This window comes from Lynx rufus, unplaced genomic scaffold (genome assembly GCF_022079265.1).
Source record: "Lynx rufus isolate CCGP_SWC_20201006 ecotype Redwood Valley unplaced genomic scaffold, mLynRuf1.p SCAF_3, whole genome shotgun sequence".
NCBI lineage: Eukaryota > Metazoa > Chordata > Mammalia > Carnivora > Felidae > Lynx > Lynx rufus.
The window spans coordinates 141,068,329-141,087,424 of NW_025814845.1; the positions used below are offsets into that span (position 1 = coordinate 141,068,329).

The 19,096-nt window shown below is 34.4% G+C and overlaps 1 protein-coding gene across 1 annotated transcript in view; it reads right to left on the reverse strand.

Annotated features, from left to right (window-relative positions):
• SPOCK3 (SPARC (osteonectin), cwcv and kazal like domains proteoglycan 3) overlaps positions 1-19,096 on the reverse strand; it is a 490,206-nt gene that overhangs the window by 11,989 nt on the left and 459,121 nt on the right. The window contains exon 7 of the mRNA XM_047091776.1: positions 959-1,180. Within this exon, the coding sequence (XP_046947732.1) occupies positions 959-1,180 (222 nt within the window). The remainder of the gene's footprint in view (positions 1-958; positions 1,181-19,096) is intronic.

Here is a 19,096-nt window from a genome sequence, read left to right on the forward strand (position 1 = left end):
CTGGAGGGGTGTTGAGTGGGGGGGATGGTTTAAATGGATGATGGGTACAAAGGAGGGCACTTGTTGAGATGAACACTGGGTGTTCTAGGTAAGTGATGAATCACCAAATTCTACTCCTGAATTACTCCATTATTACACTATATATAAACTAACTTGGATTTAAATAAAATAAAATAATAAAAATAAAATTAGCGTCAAAATTACACACACCACCGTTTCCTTAGTTTCCCCAAACTTTATCATAAAGTGAGGTTTTGGATCTTTTTTTGTTACCTACTTAATTTCAATTGCCATTAGATTGATTATCTAAGTATGGTTTCACTGTTACATTGCATTTCCCAGTAAAGAAGGATGCCTAAGGAACTAGCATCATACCAGCTCTCCCAGGTAACTCGCCTCTTCCAGAGAATCAAGAGACACTTTCTTTGCTAGTGAATTTGTACGAAGCTAAGTTAGTTTTAAAAGTTTGAAAGGCCAAGACATTTTAAAATCAAACGAGTAAAAAATAACTTTATGGTGAATGCAGTGGTTCATTCGGCACATTTAATAAGATCACAAAATAGAACATTAAAACTCCACAGTATAGTGATAAAAAACCCATTTATTTTACACCGTGGGCAAAGCAGATAGCAAATTAATTTTAATGATTGCTTTTAATATCTATGTTCTCCTATCTCTCTGTGCTTCTTGGTGGTTCATAATGGAAACTATAATGAAGTGCATTAATATAAAATACTAATTACTATTTTTCATCTTGTTTAGCATGTTTTGTATCCCTAGCCAAGTATTATTGTTTAACATGCTGCTTATTTGCTCTTTTATTAAGCACTCTAATGAGAAAAATATCTACTAAAATGAATGGGATAAGATGTACTTTTTTTTTTTTTAATCATGAAGAAATAGATAAAATTTGACATGCAGGTCAACTATCTGCATCAGTATGTGTCTCATCTTTTACCTTGCTGTCTCTGGAAGCAGTAGCACCATTCATTGTTCGATATCAAACTGTCCTTGTATGTGTCACAAGAATTGAAGAACGCCTTGGTACACTGTTCATTCTTATCAAGGTAAATGCTTCCGAGCTCTGACTGATCCAGTAGCAGGTCATAGTTTGTATCAAGTCTATTAAACATCCAGCCAAGCGAATCCTTGCAGATCGGCAAAATACTGGTATCAAATCCTAAAGGCAAAGGCAGAAAATGATTAGCGAAATCTGAAAGTCACCATCAGCAGCAAGCAAAATAAAGGAAAATAATAGTTGGTTCCTGTTAGAGCACCCACTCAACAGTCAGACGTTAAGGCTTTAAATTCATCTTGGGTAATTAATTTCAAAGTAAAATGGGGATAGTAATACCTACCTTCAGGACAGTTGTGAGAAGCATCTAGTACGATTAGGCATTATTCAATGGCACTTATTTTTGTAATTATGTTAGATATATTTACCATTCTTCAAACTGTTTCTTAATAAATAGGTTGTCATTATGAATGTATTATTGAATAATAATATCCTATTAATAAAGAAATAAAATTCATTCCCATTCAAAGAAATTTTACAAAAAGTAAAATTTTAACAAAAGTAAAATTTAACACATAATAAGGAAGAATTTCATTAATGCTCCGTATCTTTGTGGAACCATGGTGATTTTATAAGTAATACATGTCCAGAGAAAGAATAACCATCATGTGATTTATACAGGTACTCTGTCTTTTGCTTCTCTTAAGGCAATTTTTACAATTGCAAATATGCTGAAATGGGAGATGGTGGGGGGCGCTGGATGGACACAGGTATAGAGAAATAATGGAAATGGGTTTGCATCCAAGGTACAATCTATCAAAATTTGGGTTTCTCTGGATAAACTTCAGGCCCTGCTAACACTCCATGTCCTAAATAGCATCAGATACAATGTCAGTGTTTTGAAGCATAATTTAAAAATTTACTTTCAATTATTCTTTGTCAGGCTTAAATAATCTTTAACAGATATTTTGGTAATGCAGTTTCTTTTTTATTTGCTCTTTTCCACTCATTATAAGTGAAAGTAAAATAATAACTCAGTTAACTGGCATGAAAAAGAGGATGCACTTGGACTTGTGGAGACTTTCAGAAAGCTGGATATCCAAAGGGTTTAACCTTCAATAGCAGGGGTTGAAAAGTAGTTTAACCATTTATGAATGAAATTCTCTCTCTGCTGCAGTTAATTTTATGTTCTAGTTGTACATAATCTATTTTAATATGTACCTTTTATTTAATTTTTATACTCCAGGGTATACAGGTAATTGAAAATAAAGACATACACATTTAGGATTTAGTTTTTAAATCCTATTTAGCATTTTTAGGATAAATAGTATTACATTAAATAAGTCCTGATTGGGAGATTTGGGACTTAAGAAATTCTCATTTTAAACACCTTTTTGGAATTTATTCTATTCATATCAGAACATATTGTGCTTTCTGTCCATGAATCACCATGCTTTCTATCCATGGGTTTCCAAAGGTAAAAGAGGTATTTGTGACTCTTTCATAAAAGCATAGAGAAAAAAATCCAGTAATTTTTTTATTATTTGTATTTTTCTTTGTAAAATTGTTTGTAGAATAAAAACAGAATTCTCACACTCGAACAAACAAACTACAAGCACTCATGAGTTTCTCATTTCCTATTTACTTTTTGGGTCTTAACCTTGGTTCTGCAAATACAGGGTTGAAAATATAGATAAGGCCATTATTCTCTTGGAGCTTATTTTTAAAACAGTATGGCTTAAGATATTGGTTGGAACTGTTCCTTACTGCCAGAAATTGTCAAATGCTCAGTGATCACATGAAGAAAGGAACCCACAGCATAATATACTAACCACTGCAAAAGTATTCAAAGGAATGAAGTTCTTGGTGTGAGATTTCTGGTATGCCTTTGAGCCACACCCTCTCTCTCATCTCATTTTCTGGTACAATGGAGAAACCCAATGGTGCAATTCTGCTTTCATGAATAAAAGATATGGAAAGAATACAGAAGAGCTATTACCCTTTGGTGAACAGTAAGAGTTAGTAAAGAGAGATTATCCTCTCCCTTCACCTACTTATTGAGAATAGAGGACTCAACTGGCTAGTTTCCTAATGCTTAGCATGAAGGTCTCATTGAGAGCCCTAGTAAAGTCCACAAGTGTCTGCAAGAAGGAGAGCTAAACATCTGATTTCCAGGTGAATATCTGCTTATCTACTTGTGACTGGTCCTGGTCAAAGTGGGGAAAGAGCACTGGGGAAAGACAGTGGGTATAACATCTGTGCAGATAAAAGGCAAAGACTATCTGGGATTTAACCAAAGACTGAAGGCTCTCTCTCAGTGTTTGGGATGCAGGGGTAGGTGAGATATAAGAAATTGTCCAGAGAAAGTGAAGAGAAGGCCAGCTGTTAGAGATTCATCACCTCATGAATGCTATTTAGCGACAGGCAGTGAAGAATCAGCAGTGAGATAACAGAGCATTCAATTCTAGTGCACATACTCTGGCCTTTTTAGTACAATAAAGAATGACTGGAATGTTAGAAGAGAGTGTGACACCATATGAATTTTGTTTTAAAAGGAAACACTTTCTGCCATGTGAATTATATGGGAGCAAGTGTGGAAATTGGGATGTCAGTAGGGAGTAACTGGAATAGCCCATATGAGAGATTTTTGAGGATTGTTCATATCACATCTTCATAATTGCTTGAGTTCCCTTAGACCAATCATCAACGATTAAGACATAAATTTTACTTTATTTTTGAGTTCAATTTAATTTTTATATTTTTAATTTTAATTCCAGTATAATTAATATATTGTATTGAATTAAGTTCAGACGTACAATATAGTGATTCAACAATTTTATACCTTACTCAGTGCTTATGATAAGTGTACTCTTAATCCCTTTCAATTATTTCATCCATCCCCCCATACACCTCCCCTCTGGTAACCATTTGTTTGTATTTTATGTTAATAATCTGCAAAATAATTTTTAAAATTATCTCTGCCCAGATTTTATGATGTACCATGCAAACACCCTTGTCAATTTCAACACCTTATTTCTTCTTAGTTTTTCAATAACAATGAAACAAAAGTAGCCCTAACCTTTCAATAATTTTTGAAGCTCTATTTTGAGAACTTATTATACAGTACAGACATTCATATAATATAACATTTCTGAAAATGTATCATGTACAGATATTTAATAAATTTTAAACACAAGAGTTTACTCTTTATGCTACAAAGAAATGAAATTCTTACATAGTACATGTTTATTGAATGATCAATTTGGTGATGTGAAAGAATGTTTTAGATAAAAAATGTCAAGGTATCTGATTTGTATTCAGGTCACTGGCCTGTGCCCTGGCATTACCTTGCATGGTTATATTACTATATCTAGACTTTAATGCCCATATAATGTGGGGATTTTTCAAACATTATCTCTGTTACCTTGAAGATAAAAAATACAGTGAGTTTATATAATTTTAATAATACATTTATATACAAAATTGTGTTATAAAGTTAATCAGAATCATAAGTAACAGAAAAGGAGTAGACAAAATTATTTTAATATTCTAAATTAAATATATACTTTCAATATAATTCAATTCAGTTGATGCTACAAATATAAAATGAAATTAAATTGAAAAAATTGTTTTCTGACTTATCTTGAACTTTTGGAACAATACAAACTATTTGATGAGTTTGAGAGTTCTTGGATAACATAGTCACTATATATAACATAGTAGAAATACTATACATAGGGGCGCCTGGGTGGCGCAGTCGGTTAAGCGTCCGACTTCAGCCAGGTCACGATCTCGCGGTCCATGAGTTCGAGCCCCGCGTCAGGCTCTGGGCTGATGGCTTGGAGCCTGGAGCCTGTTTCCGGTTCTGTGTCTCCCTCTCTCTCTGCCCCTCCCCCGTTCATGCTCTGTCTCTCTCTGTCCCAAAAATAAACGTTGAAAAAAAAATTAAAAAAAAATACTATACATATATGTATTCTATGCATTATTTTTACTATGTATATATGTAATATTCTTGCTATATGCTTCAAGATCATTGTAACATGAAAAAAATTGCTAGATTTAGACAGAGAGCTGATTTCTGTCACAGTAAAACTTACAGCTTTTGCCCAATTTCTGAAGTCTATTTTGTCTTACATAAATATAGTTATTTCAACTTTTTTATAACTAGAATTTCTATTATTATACTTGTAACTAATTTATACTTTTATACTAAATGTGTCTTAGAGAGAGCACAATATTAAGTCTCACATTTTGTCCAAGTCTGAAAATCTCTGCCTATTGATTAAAGGGTTTAGACCACGTATATTTAATATTATTTCAATATGGTTGGTTTTAAAGCTTCATGTTAGTATTATTTTATTTTTCCTCTTTATTAATTGTTCTTTCTGTTTCTCTTTTCTTTTTTTATTAAATATGCTTTTTTTATATTTTTAATATTCTTATTTAATCTCCACTATTAGTTTATGTGGTAGGCAAAATAATAACCCCTCAAAGATGTCCACATTCTAATCCCTAGACCCCTGTGATATTACATTGCTAAAAGGACTTAAGTTTGCAGATGGAATTAAATTGGCTAATCAGTTGACTTTAAAATTGGGAGATAATTGTGGATTATCTGGGTAAACCCGATATAATTGCATAAATCCTTCAGAATGAAACCATAAAGTGAAACCATAAGCTTTTCATAGCTAATAGATATGAGACAGAGAAAAAATGGCTTTGAACATGGAAGAAGGAGACCATAAGTCTAGGAAAGTGGGTAGTGTCTACATCTGGGAAAAACCAACAAGGACTGGAATACTCCTATAACTTCAAGAAAATAAATTTTGACAACAACCCTACTGATTAAAGAAATGGATCCTCTCCTAGAGCCCTTCAAACACCTTGATTTAACGTGGGGAGACCTGTGTTGGACCTCTGACTTACAGGGCTATAAAATAATAAATTTGTGTTGCTTAAGCTACTAATTTTTGTGGTAATCTGTTACATTCATAATAGAAAACTAATGTAGTTTATGAAATATATTTGCTTTTTGATGGTTGTCAGCTGAGGATGTCCTCAGCTTTACAGTATACATCATTAGCTTAATCACAATCTTCCTTCAAATAATACTGTACCACTTCACATATGTGGTAAGAAATTTGCCAGGGTATACTTAAATCCTTTACCTTTTCTCACATTATTTTGCTATGAGTGTTACCCATTTTAATTCTATATATGTTGCAAATTTCACAGTACATTGTTATGATGTTTGCTCCGAACAATGTATTAGGTTTTCCAAGTGACTAAAAAATGGGAAAAAAAATCCTTTATATTAAAGGAATTTTTTTTCCCTGTGTAAACACTTCTGACACCAAGTATGGGTTTTCCACACAAGGCAATTCTCTAATACTCTGTGGACACCAACTAGGTGTCCTACAATTTAATTCAATTCTGACATTATCCACTCAGTTAGTACAGATCCAGCAGGTTAAGGGCTCAGTCCCACAGAATGCACCCTTACTTCAGATACCAATATCATGTAGTGGGTTCCCAGCTATTCACACTTCTTTCAACTTGACTACAGATTAGTGGATTCCCATGACCCCTTCCTCAGGTTCCATAATTCGTTATGACAACTCACAGATCTTAGGGAAACAGTTTATGTTTGTCAGTTTATTGTAAAGGAAATTATAAAGAATAGAAATAAATACCCAGATGAAGAGATACATAGGGTGAGATATGGAAGGGTCCCAAATGCAGGAACTTCTGTTCCTATGGAGTTGGGGTGGACCACTCTGTCAGCACATGGATGCATTCACCAATTCAGCAACCCTCTGAACCTGAACCCCTTAGCTTAGGGATTTTTACAGAAGCTTCATCTAGTAGGCATGATGGATTATTAACTCAATAGTCAGCCTCTCTCCCCTCTCCAGAGGATGGAGGGTGGGGCTGACAGTGCCAGACTTCTAATCACAGTTTGGTCTTTATAGTAACCAGCCATCATCCTGAAGCTATCCAGGAGCCCGCCGAGAGTCACTTCATTAGAACAAAAGATGTTCATATCACCCAGGATATTCCAAGGGATTTAGGTGCTCTATGTAAGATGCTCCTAATATCCTCATTACTCAGGAAGTTACAAGAGTTTAGAAGTTCCGTGTCAGAAACCAGGGGCAGAGACCAAATACAGATTTCTTATTTTGTCAAACATATTTCCCCCCATGTTAAGCATTTCTGGCTTTCTACATTCCTAAATATAGATTCAAATTTCTGTGTTGTATAATTACCTTTTGTGTCAATAAACTCATTTAATATTTCTTGAAATTTCTCAGCTTTTGATTATTGAAAAGGTTTTTTTTTTTTTTTCTTTTTCTGGCTTTTTTTTTTTTTGGCTTAATTTTTGAAGAAACATTTTTGTCAGAGACTTTCTTTCTTTTAACACCTTAAAAATGTTCCACTGTATTGTGAGTAGTGTTGAGGGGAAGCTAGCTGACATGCTAAGCTTTGCTCCTCTGAACAAATTTTTTCCTTTCTTTTTTTTCCCCACCTCTGGTTGCTTTTTTTTTTTTTTTTTTTTTTTAATTTTTTTTTTTTCAACGTTTATTTTTATTTTTGGGACAGAGAGAGACAGAGCATGAACGGGGGAGGGGCAGAGAGAGAGGGAGACACAGAATCGGAAACAGGCTCCAGGCTCTGAGCCATCAGCCCAGAGCCCGACGCGGGGCTCGAACTCACGGACCGCGAGATCGTGACCTGGCTGAAGTCGGACGCTTAACCGACTGCGCCACCCAGGCGCCCCTGGTTGCTTTTAATATTTGCTTTTCAATACTGCCTTTTAGCAATTTACTTATGGTACGCATTGGTTTTTTTTTTAATTTTTTTAATGTTTTTATTTATTTTTGAGACAGAGAGAGACAGAACATGAGCAGGGGAAGGGAAGAGAGGGGGAGACAGAGAATCTGAAGCAGGCTCCAGGCTCCGAGCTGTCAGCACAGAGCCCGACTTGGGGCTCGAACCCACAGACTGTGAGATCATGACCTGAGCCGAAGTTGGACACCCAACCAACTGAGCCACCCAGGCGCCCCTTCTTATGGTACACTTTGGTTTGGTTTTCTTTGTTTCTGTTGCTTAATGTTTATGGTATTTCTTGCATGTGTGGGTGTATTATATTAGTAAAATCCAGAAAGTTTTTAACCATTATTTATTCATATAATTTTCTGAGGCTCTACACTTTTAGTATTCTTTTGAGACTTCAGTTACTCGTATATTAATCCCCTCTACATTGTCCCATGGTTCACTAAGATACAGAATTTTTTTTTTTCAGTTTCTGTTTTCTTCAATGTGCTTTAATTTAGATAGTTTCTATCATATACCTTCAGGTTCATTTTTCCCTCCCTGCTGCTCAGTTCAATGTCTTTGTATTCTCACTCAGCATGTTTTCGTTTCATTTATTGTGTGTTTCATCTTTAGACATCCTATTTGGGTGTTTTATTCACATATCCTTTTTTGTAATTGATGTTCCTATTTACCTTTATACTACTGTGCATATCAATAATGTTTATGGTTATTTTATAATCTTTATATATTAATCTCATCATCATTGTAATTTCTGAGTATATTTTCAAGATTATGATTTCTCCATATTATGGACCATATTTTTGCACTTCTTGGCATCCTTGATAAATTTTAATTGGATTTGAACATTATGAATTTTAAATTATTGGTTGGCGGATTTTGTAATATTTCTCTACAATGTTATATTTTGTTCCAGCATGAAATTAAATAACCTGGGCATCAACTTGATTCTTTTAAGGATAGCTTTTAAGATTTGTATGGCAGGCACAGAACAGAGCTTTATTCTGGGATTAATTTAGCCCACCAACAACATGTATCCCATTCACTATATGGATATACAATAATTTGTTTAACCATTCACCACTTGAAGGGCATTTAGGTAGTCACCAGTTTTGTAATTATACAATTGTTATAAATATCCACATATATGTTTTATGTGAGCATATGTTATAATTTCTCTAAGATAAATATCCTAGATTTTTCTTCAATCTAGGATATCTTCAATATCCTAAATTTCTTCAAGATAAATATCCTGAAACGAGATTTCTGGGTTATATGGTAAGTTATGTTTCATTTTATAAAACTGTTTTTCAAAGAGTCTGTCCCATTTTGAGTTCCTATTAGCCAGTTATTAGAGATTCAACTGCTTTCATACTCACCACCACTTCATGGTAATGTTATTTATTTATTTATTACCACTCTAATAAGCATATAAGAGGCATCTCACTGTGATTGAATTCAGCATTTCCCTAATACTGACTGATGTCAATATTTTCATATGTTAATTTACATCACAAATCTGCTTTGTGCAAGTGTACAGATCTTTACCCACTTTTCAGGTAAATTGTTTGACAATTATTCACATTAGTATTATTTATATATATTTTTTCGATTCAAGACCTTTATTAGATATGTATTTGGCAGTATTTTCTCTCAGTGTGTGTCTTGTCTTTTCATTTTAAAGCAGATTTTTTTAAAAACTATATATATAGATAGATCTATATAGATCTTTATCTATCTATCTATCTATCTATATAGATGAAGTTTGATTTATCATTTGTTCCTTTTATGTGTCATATCTAAGAAATGTCTGCTAACCAAAGGTTAGATATATTTATTCTTATATTTCCCTCTATAAGTTTTATGACCTTAGGCTTTCCATCAAGGCAAACTGATTTTTAGTTCAGGTAAATGATGCTTTGGGGTTTTCTTTTGTCTACTCCTCCATCTGGACAAAAATAAATGCTGAGGCCATCTTTATCCCACTTCTGGGAGAAAGAGAACTACGGTCGAATTTCAACCAAGAGTAAAGTCAGTGTTTTTAATTTCTTTGTATGTTCCCTTGTGCTTTGCATACACTGGCGAGTCATGTGTTGACACATTATAGGACACAGGGCACAGGTGCAATGTTGAGAGTCATGTGTTGACACATTAGAGGACACAGGGCACAGGTGCAATGTTGAGCTCAGTGACTACAGTTTCTTTGAAGGGAATGGCTGAAGTAGATACTATACCCCGGTCTCCCTGCTTGGTTCACCCAGATTCTCTCTCTGTTACAGAACTCAGGAGAAAGTACACAGGCCGGTCACTGTGCCCTCTGGCTGCTGTTTGTCCCATTTTTAATCTAGTCATCACCAAGACTATTGTTCCGGAAGCTGCGCATTCTCAATGTGAAAACCACAAGCAAATGGGCATTTCCCACTAATCCAGTATATCCACCTTCCTCCCAGGTTCCCACTGATCAAGACCTTGAGAACTGGAATCAAGTACAGTCAGTCAAAATCAATCCAAAAAAATCCCAAGTTTTTGAAGAAAATCTTGCAACATTAGTATGTGTATGAGTTACTATGTGGTCCCATCTTTTTATAGTTAACTTTAAAATTAGTATAAACGTAACACTGCATTTCTAAAAATTACTCATGCAGAGACTTAAATTATTATGAACCTTTTCTTTTTTCACATTTTAGAATGTTAGAACATCTTAATTGTTAGGTGGTAACACTAAATGACACAGCAGAATACTAAATGAACAGAAAGTACATAAAGTTAATTTTACAAAGCATGTCATATGCCTACTTTCAGTATTTCAGTAAGAATGCCACATTCTTCATTTTTCTCTTCACTATTATAATTGCATCTATGTTGTGTCTGAATTACAATATGACCCCTAAGTTTGGCAATGAGGACATTATGTGTATGTGTATGTGTAGAGGATCTATATATGAAATGCTCTCCAATAGTCATCATATATGATCAAATCTGATAGCTTATCAATGCAAGATGAGAGAAAAATAACTAAGGGGAAATCTACATTTATCATTTGAAATATGATAATAGGGATTTGATACAATGGAATACTCAAAACTAACTTTCAGAGTCTGAATATTGCTTAAAATTATCTTCTTGCAAATTTGGAAATAATATGCAGTTGTGTAAAAATTACGAGTGGATTCACTCTTGTTGGGTGAACTTAAGGACTTTGACATCCCTTGACATTATTAAAGTTGTTTCTTGAATAATTTTAATGTTTTTTTTTTGAAGGAGAGAGAGACAGAGCATGACGGGGAGGAGCAGAGAGAGAGGGACACACAGAATTTGAAGCAGGATCCAGGCTCTAAGCTGTCGGCACAGAGCCCGATGCGGGGCTGGAACTCACAGACTGAGATCATGACCTGAGCCGAAGTTGGACGCTTAACCCACTGAGCCACCCAGGCACCCCTCTTGAATAACTGTTTTTACAAAGTTCTCCTCTCTTGAATATTAATATTTTCAGAAAATGTTATGGTAGTTATCTAAATAGAGGTAACACAGAGCTCAATATTATAATTAATGTGAGGTTTGGTATATACATATTTTTAGTGGTGTTAAAAATAATAAGTATGTGGGTGAAATCAATGTGGAAAGAGTAGTATGTGCAAACAATTAAGTTAAAAAAGCATAAAATTATAGGGCACCTGGGTAGCTCAGTTGGTTAAGTGGCCGACTTCGGCTCAGGTCATGATCTCGCAGTCCGTGAGTTCAAGCCTCGCATCAGACGCTGTGCTGACAGCTCAGAGCCTGGAGCCTGTTTCAGATTCTGTGTCTCCCTCTCTCTGACCCTCCCCTGTTCATGCTCTGTCTCTGTCTCTCTCTGTCTCAAAAATAAATAAACTTTAAAAAAATTTTTTAAAAAAGCATAAAATCACCATGTTTATACATTGACAAGGATTGAAACCTATATTTACAATGACTAAGATTGACTCATTTACTCTGTTCCCCCCTCCCTCAGTTTTATCGAGATACATATAATTTACTTAAAACATTGTATTAGTCTAAGTGATACAACATAGTGATTTTATATATGCATTGTATAGATTATATCAATATAAATTATATATTACAAAATGGTTACCAGATAAGTTTAATTAACAGCCATCACCTCACATCATTATATATATTTTTTCTTACGATAAGAACTTTAAGATCTACTCTCTTAGCAACTTATGAATATACAATAAAGAATTGTTAACTAGAGTCACCATGCTCTACATTACATCCCAGATTGTGTTTATCTTATAACTTGAGCTTTTTATCTTTTGACCATTTTTACTCATTTTTACATGTCCCACCCCTACCCCAGACCACACCCCCTGCCAATCCCTCACCTTTGGGAAACACCAATCTGTTCTTTGTTGCTATAAGTTTGTGGATTTTTGTTTGTTTTGTTTTGTTGCTGTTATCATTGTGTTCATTTTTTAATTTTTAGATTCAACATATAAGTGAGATCATAAGGCATTTGTCTTCCTCTGTCTTATTTTACTGATGGTTGAAATATTTCAAATAAATTTAAAGCCTTTGTAATTTATCTATATTATAAAACTGTCATTATCTTAAAATACGTTTTTTTTCAACGTTTTTATTTATTTTTGGGACAGAGAGAGAGACAGAGCATGAACAGGGGAGGGGCAGAGAGAGAGGGAGACACAGAATCGGAAACAGGCTCCAGGCTCTGAGCCATCAGCCCAGAGCCTGACACGGGTCTCGAACTCACGGAGCACGAGATCGTGACCTGGCTGAAGTCGGACGCTTAACCGACTGCGCCACCCAGGCGCCCCTTAAAATACTTTTAACATTTAAAGTAACATTTTTATCATGTTATGAGACTCTATCAAAGATTACTTAAAAATGGTGATAATTTATTTTGTAGTGTTATTCAATTAATTAGTTTTTGGAATTTAGATTATTTTAAGCAGTCACTGACAGGATTTCAGGATTTGGAGCTACTTTGCATTGTGTTGAAAATAAATCACAGTGGACCTTATAGAAGAAGACAAAGCTTGATTCTGAAGACATTTTACAACATACTCTCCTATTTATTTATTCATTTTTTTCAGTCGTCTTCATTTGTTATTCCTTTACCTATCTCTTAAATATTACTCTTCTTAACATTCATTCTCAGATGATTTTTTTTTAATTTAGTCCACACTAGTCATCTTGAGGTAATCATTCACTTATATTGTTTAACCAACATCATTCATAGTTCACTATCTGTATGACCAGTCTATCTACCTTTTTGAGCATGATACTACATACATATAAGCACAGGTTCACATACATTATATTTTAAGTAGTACATTGATTATATAATGCACATACACACATATCTTAGACAAGTAGTATTCATAGGATATAATCTGAATTCACTTTTATTTTTTTTCTCTGATTCTTTGTAAATATACATTCATTGTGGAAGTTTTCTCCTTGAGAAAACTCTGGGAAAACTCAGGTGGTCCCATGATTTCTTCATCTCAGCTTCAGGTAAAAAAAAAAAAATTGCATTGTCCTTTTAAAGTTGCCATTTAATAATTACCATATTAAAAGACTGCAACACATGTGGGTTAATTGGTATTTCAAAATGTCTAATTTCATATAATGATCACAACTCTAAACTGATTCTTCCTTTCCCTAGCTGAGGATTTTGCAAATGCCAACTCAAGTAAGGGAGTATGATGTTTCCTTAATTCTCCATTTTTCTTCCAACTCTCCTTTCCCATCTCTTTTATGATTACCTCCAGTTTTGGCATAAGTGGATGAAGGATACATAAGTGCAGGCAGAGAGGTTCTTACAAGACATGAATAGACACTTTTCCAAAAAAGACATCCAGATGGCTAACAGGCACATAAAAAATGCTCAACATTACTCATCATCAGGGAAATAAAAAATTAAAGCCACAATGAGACACTACCTCACACCTGTCAGAGTGGCTAACATTAACAACTCAGGCAACAATGGATGTTAACTCAGGCAACAATGGATGTTGGCGAGGATGCAGAGAAAAAGTATCTCTTTTGCACTGCTGGTGGGAATGCAAACTGGTGCAGCCACTCTGGAAAACAGTATAGAGCTTCCTTAAAAAGTTAAAAATAGAACTACCCTACAACCTAGCAATTGCACTACTAGGGTTTTATCCAAGGAATACAGGAGTGCTGTTTTGAAGGGGTACATGCACCCCAATGCTTATAGCAGTGCTTTTGCAGTAGCCAAAATAGGAAAAGAGCCTAAATGTCCATCGATGGATGAATGGATAAAGAAGATGTGGTGTATATATATATATATATATATATACACATATATATATATATATTGGAATACTACTCGGAAATCAAAAAGAATGAAATCTTGCCATATGCAACTCCATGGATGGAACTAGAGGGTATTATATTAAGCGAAATTAGTCAGAGAAAGGCAAATATCATACGACTTCACTCACACAAAACAGATGAACATAAAGGAAAAGAAGCAAAAATAATATAAAAACAAGGAGGGGGACAAAACATGAGACTCCTAAATACAGAGAACAAACTGAAGGTTTTTGGAAGGGTTGTGGGAGAGGGGATGCCCTAAATGGGTAAGGAGGCTAAAGTAAGACACCTGATGGGATGAGCACTAGGTGTTACACATAGGGGATGAATCACTGGAATCTACTTCTAAAATCATTATTGCACTATATGCTAACTAACTAAATTAAAAAAGTAAAAAAAGTAATAAAATCATGCAGCAAAAAAATCCCCAAACTGATGACTAGCTTAGGAAGGCATTATGCTGTATAGGCCTATTAGGTTTTTGAATCTATTTTTCTTCTAGATCCTTTCTTAGATTTTCCAGGGTTTCCCAATGTGAACATCCAACTCTATTTCTTGTGATATGTGATATTTTCCTCTGGCTGCCCCCCTAGCGATTAGTCCCTGGATCTCTCTGGTGATCCATTTTTCTCTCAGCATTTACTCAGTGTTCAAAACATCTCTCATGGGCAGAATTTACATTGTTTCTCACTCCTATGGCTCAAATATTGTCCACAGTAAATATCTTTGCATCTCCTTTCCACAGATAAAATTTCAAAGCAGCAGTAACTTTCCTTTGCTTCGACATCAAACAAGTTAGCAGCACATGACTGTTTCCTGCTTGCATACTTGCCTGGTGACATTCAGACCATTATCCACTTGTCTGGAAACACATTTAAAACAGTGGTTCTGTTTAAATCTCTTTCTCAACTTGATATAAAAGGAAGCACTCTCATTTTCTTAGACGAGCGGTGAAATCATAGTATAACACTTTCCAAAGAAACCCATTCATAATGTTGCTGCCATCTTTGCTGTGTTTACTCTTTTAGATCCTTCTTTTGATCAATGTTTGAAGGCCTATTGACTTATAACTATACAATCCTCTTATAATAATACCTAGATTAGTGTTTGTTTGAATAACCAGGAGTGTGGAATCCTAGAAGGGCTATAGAATTCATCCTACCACAACGTCTCTAAAGGCAGAATCTCCTAGCAGAAATACAAAAGAAGTGAAGGTATGAATAATCTGGGTTCTGGGGGTGAGGGGTATAACAGGTGTCAGAAATAGCAAGCCAAAAGTATCTAAGGTCAAGCCGTGCCTGATGCCACTGTAGAAGAGAAAGAACCAATTTTACTGGAGTTGAGTGAATGAGGAGAGAGCTGTAAGAAATGAAGTCAGAGAATTAATGGTCTGGTCACTCACCTGAGTCACAATAAAGACTTTGTTTTTACTGGGAGATCTTCCCATCTTTGTCTCTATTTTTTTTTTTTTTTTCTCAAGGATGGCTCTGAGGTGATAGGCTTAACCTACTGAAGTAATGAACTTAACATTTACTGAGTTGATGAAGACACAAAATTCTGGGTATCAAGGCTAGAAATGTGATTTGGGGAATCATCTGTATACATTTTGTATTTGAACAAGATACTAAGCAAAACCATAATAATAATTAGTATAGCTAGAAGAAAAAAAATAATAAGTCTAGAGGACTGCCAATATTTAGTTATCAAATAGATGATCAATGATCAGAAAAGACATTCAGAAGGAGTGGCTCATGAAATAAATGTGATATTTTTATTCACTGCTATATCCTAAATGCCTGGGTCAATGTTTGGCAAATAGTATGTACTCAAAAAAATCCCATAAATGATGATTAAATGAATTAAGTGGTAAGGACATATCAAATACTATACAGGCAGTATACACACATATATAAAGGAGACAAAATATGGAACAGATATAAATATACACTTAAAAAGCAACATAAAACACAGCTGAGTCCTAGAGTAGGTGCTATATAAGAGCATAGAAAATAGTAAGAAGTGCCAGCAAGGTAAAACAAAAGGATTTAACACCTGAGGTGAGATTTGAGAATCAGAAAAGAATTAATTCAATAACAGTACTTTGTGGTTGGAGGGAAATTAGATGCAGGAAAAAAAATGTAAAGGTGAGTAATTTTCTGCTGGTTTCATAGAAAAGTTTTATTACTAAACAAACAAACAAACAAACAAAAAACCCAAAAAACAAAAAACAAAAAACAAAACCCTGGAAGACTAGTCAGTGAATTTATCATCTTCTTAGAGAACATTAAAACGTTGGACAATAAAAAATAAGTTTGTTTTGGGGCGCCTGGGTGGCGCAGTCAGTTAAGCGTCCGACTTCAGCCAGGTCACGATCTCGCGGTCCGTGAGTTCGAGCCCCGCGTCGGGCTCTGGGCTGATGGCTCAGAGCCTGGAGCCTGTTTCCGATTCTGTGTCTCCCTCTCTCTCTGCCCCTCCCCCGTTCATGCTCTGTCTCTCTCTGTCCCAAAAATAAATAAACGTTGAAAAAAAAATTAAAAAAAAAATAATAAGTTTGTTTTGAGGTAGTGAATGCATTTAAGGAAATGTAGCTCAAAACAGTACAAATCGTTCATTAATAGCTCAAGAAAGGAGTCTAGGAAAGGAAACACTGAGAAAAACTCACTCAAAAACTCACTTGAGCAAAAAGATCAATATCCTATGCATAATCATGAATGGTTCCAGAAAGATAAGAGAGTATCCTTCACATGGAAAAAGAAAAAAAAAAAAATCACTATCTGGCACTATCTGAATTTTTCAACCACTTATTTATTTCATGACTTATAGAATATGTAGCATAAGGAAATCCTCAGTTAAAGATATAAAAAATTATCGAAACAAATGGTTTAGTGTATGAAAAGAATCTACTTAAACATCTTCATAGTCAGTTAAAGGCATATATCTTTATTATGCATTAAAAGAAATGTTGGTATATGAAAATACTTATTTATTAGTAGTAGTATAAAATAAATATTTATTTATTTATATGTATTTATTATTACAACTAGAAGAAAAATATGAAGCCCAGGGAACTACCAATATTTAGTTATCAAATAGATGATGAATGATATTTATATTATATACATATTATAAACATGGTTTTAAAGATTTAGTCTCAAGATACTAAAACCTGAGTAAATTTTCAAATTTAGCCCTAAGGCTAATGAATATAAGTAAATCTGACATAGAAATAACTTAATAACTAAAAATCTCTCTCTTGGGAGTTGGTATAGATTATCAATATAATTCAAGAAAGCTTAAATACATGTATTAGCCTCACTCTATATGTTACTTATTTTTACACAAAGGAAAAAATCATTCAGAGATATTAAAATCAAGGCCAAATAATAGTTACTAATTTTTGGAAACATTTCTGCAATCTTTAGCCAAAATGAAACAGGAAAATATCCCCTTTGTGTGTACAAGTATATGAGAGGCAGTTACCACAATCCAGATGAATTACATACTTGAACTGACTAGATACTACTTGAATTCTGAGCGATCCTTTGGAAGATTACGTGATAAGTCAAAAAACGTAAGTTCATTAAGTTCAGAGTCTATACAATCTGTATTCAAATCCCTTTACCACTTACTAATTGTGTGACTTTAGGTTTTACTTCTTAACCTTCCTCAACTCTTAAAGAGGGACAAATAAATCCACTTTGCAAGGGACTACACAAGATAATATAAATGATTGTTTTTTGTGACGGAACCCTACAGGACTGGTGCTAGATTACAACATCTAGGTGAAAACCACCACATTGTACTCAGTAATGGGTAAAATCACTTTGCTCTTTTTCCTCCTACACTCACCAGTTCTTACAATCCTTTGGAGATCACTATAATCCCCATGAAACATCTAAAATCACTTAAGAAACATATGCTGATGTCTTTTCTCTTCAAAGATGTGTCAAAAATTTCTGAAAGGCAAAAGCTATCAGACACAGTTTTATAACTGAAAAACATCGATCAATATCCCCTAAATGTATATGCTATAGTAGAAAATTAGGTTATTCACTTCTAGAATGCAGACACAAAGGAATTCACTTCCTAATCTTATGAAATAGCAAGCCTATATTAACGATTGCATTTGCTTATTCAGCAAATATTTTAGCATAATTTAGATTAACATAAATCAATGTAAAGCCATTCAAATGAAAGCAGAAATCCCAGGAAATGTAGATTTCAAAACATATTCAAAGTGACTGAAGGACTGTGCTCACTCTTGAAGGTTTACAAATTTAAAAAGTACCATAGCACCAAAAATAAATAAATTAATTAAAAGACTGATTCGGGAAAGGAGTGGGGTCACACAGGCGTAAGCAATGAGAAGTAAAGTAGCATTTTTCCCATACTGGCTTCAATACATGCTATGCTCCTAGGTCTTCTAGATCCAAAGACAAGTAAGACAAAAATCTTCTCTCCAACATGTCATTTAAATAGTTATTTTAGATTCTGTTTCCAGTAATGGCTGAGTAACATTTACTGGACTGATGCTCCTACTCATAAATCATTAAACTCTGCACAAATTAAAAAAAATATAGGAAGGAATTTAAGAGTGATTAAGAAGCTGGCAGATTCTGGTGGATAACTTACATTTTGTAAAGGGAAGTTATGTGGAGTGAATTCTCAATTTTTGCTGTTTTTCAGCCTGGTAGCTAACAGAGTTGGCCTGGAAGAAGATGGGAGGGACACTCGTGGAAAGATACACACATTCCAGCCTAAAAAATTAGAAAATTGTGTACAACCGCTGAAAATCAAAGGAGAAATCCAGGCAAGAAAGGAGTCAGAGAGCCAGATATTATCTGCCCCAGATTCTGATGACCCATCAATCACACTCACATACACACTATAGATTCCAATCACCTA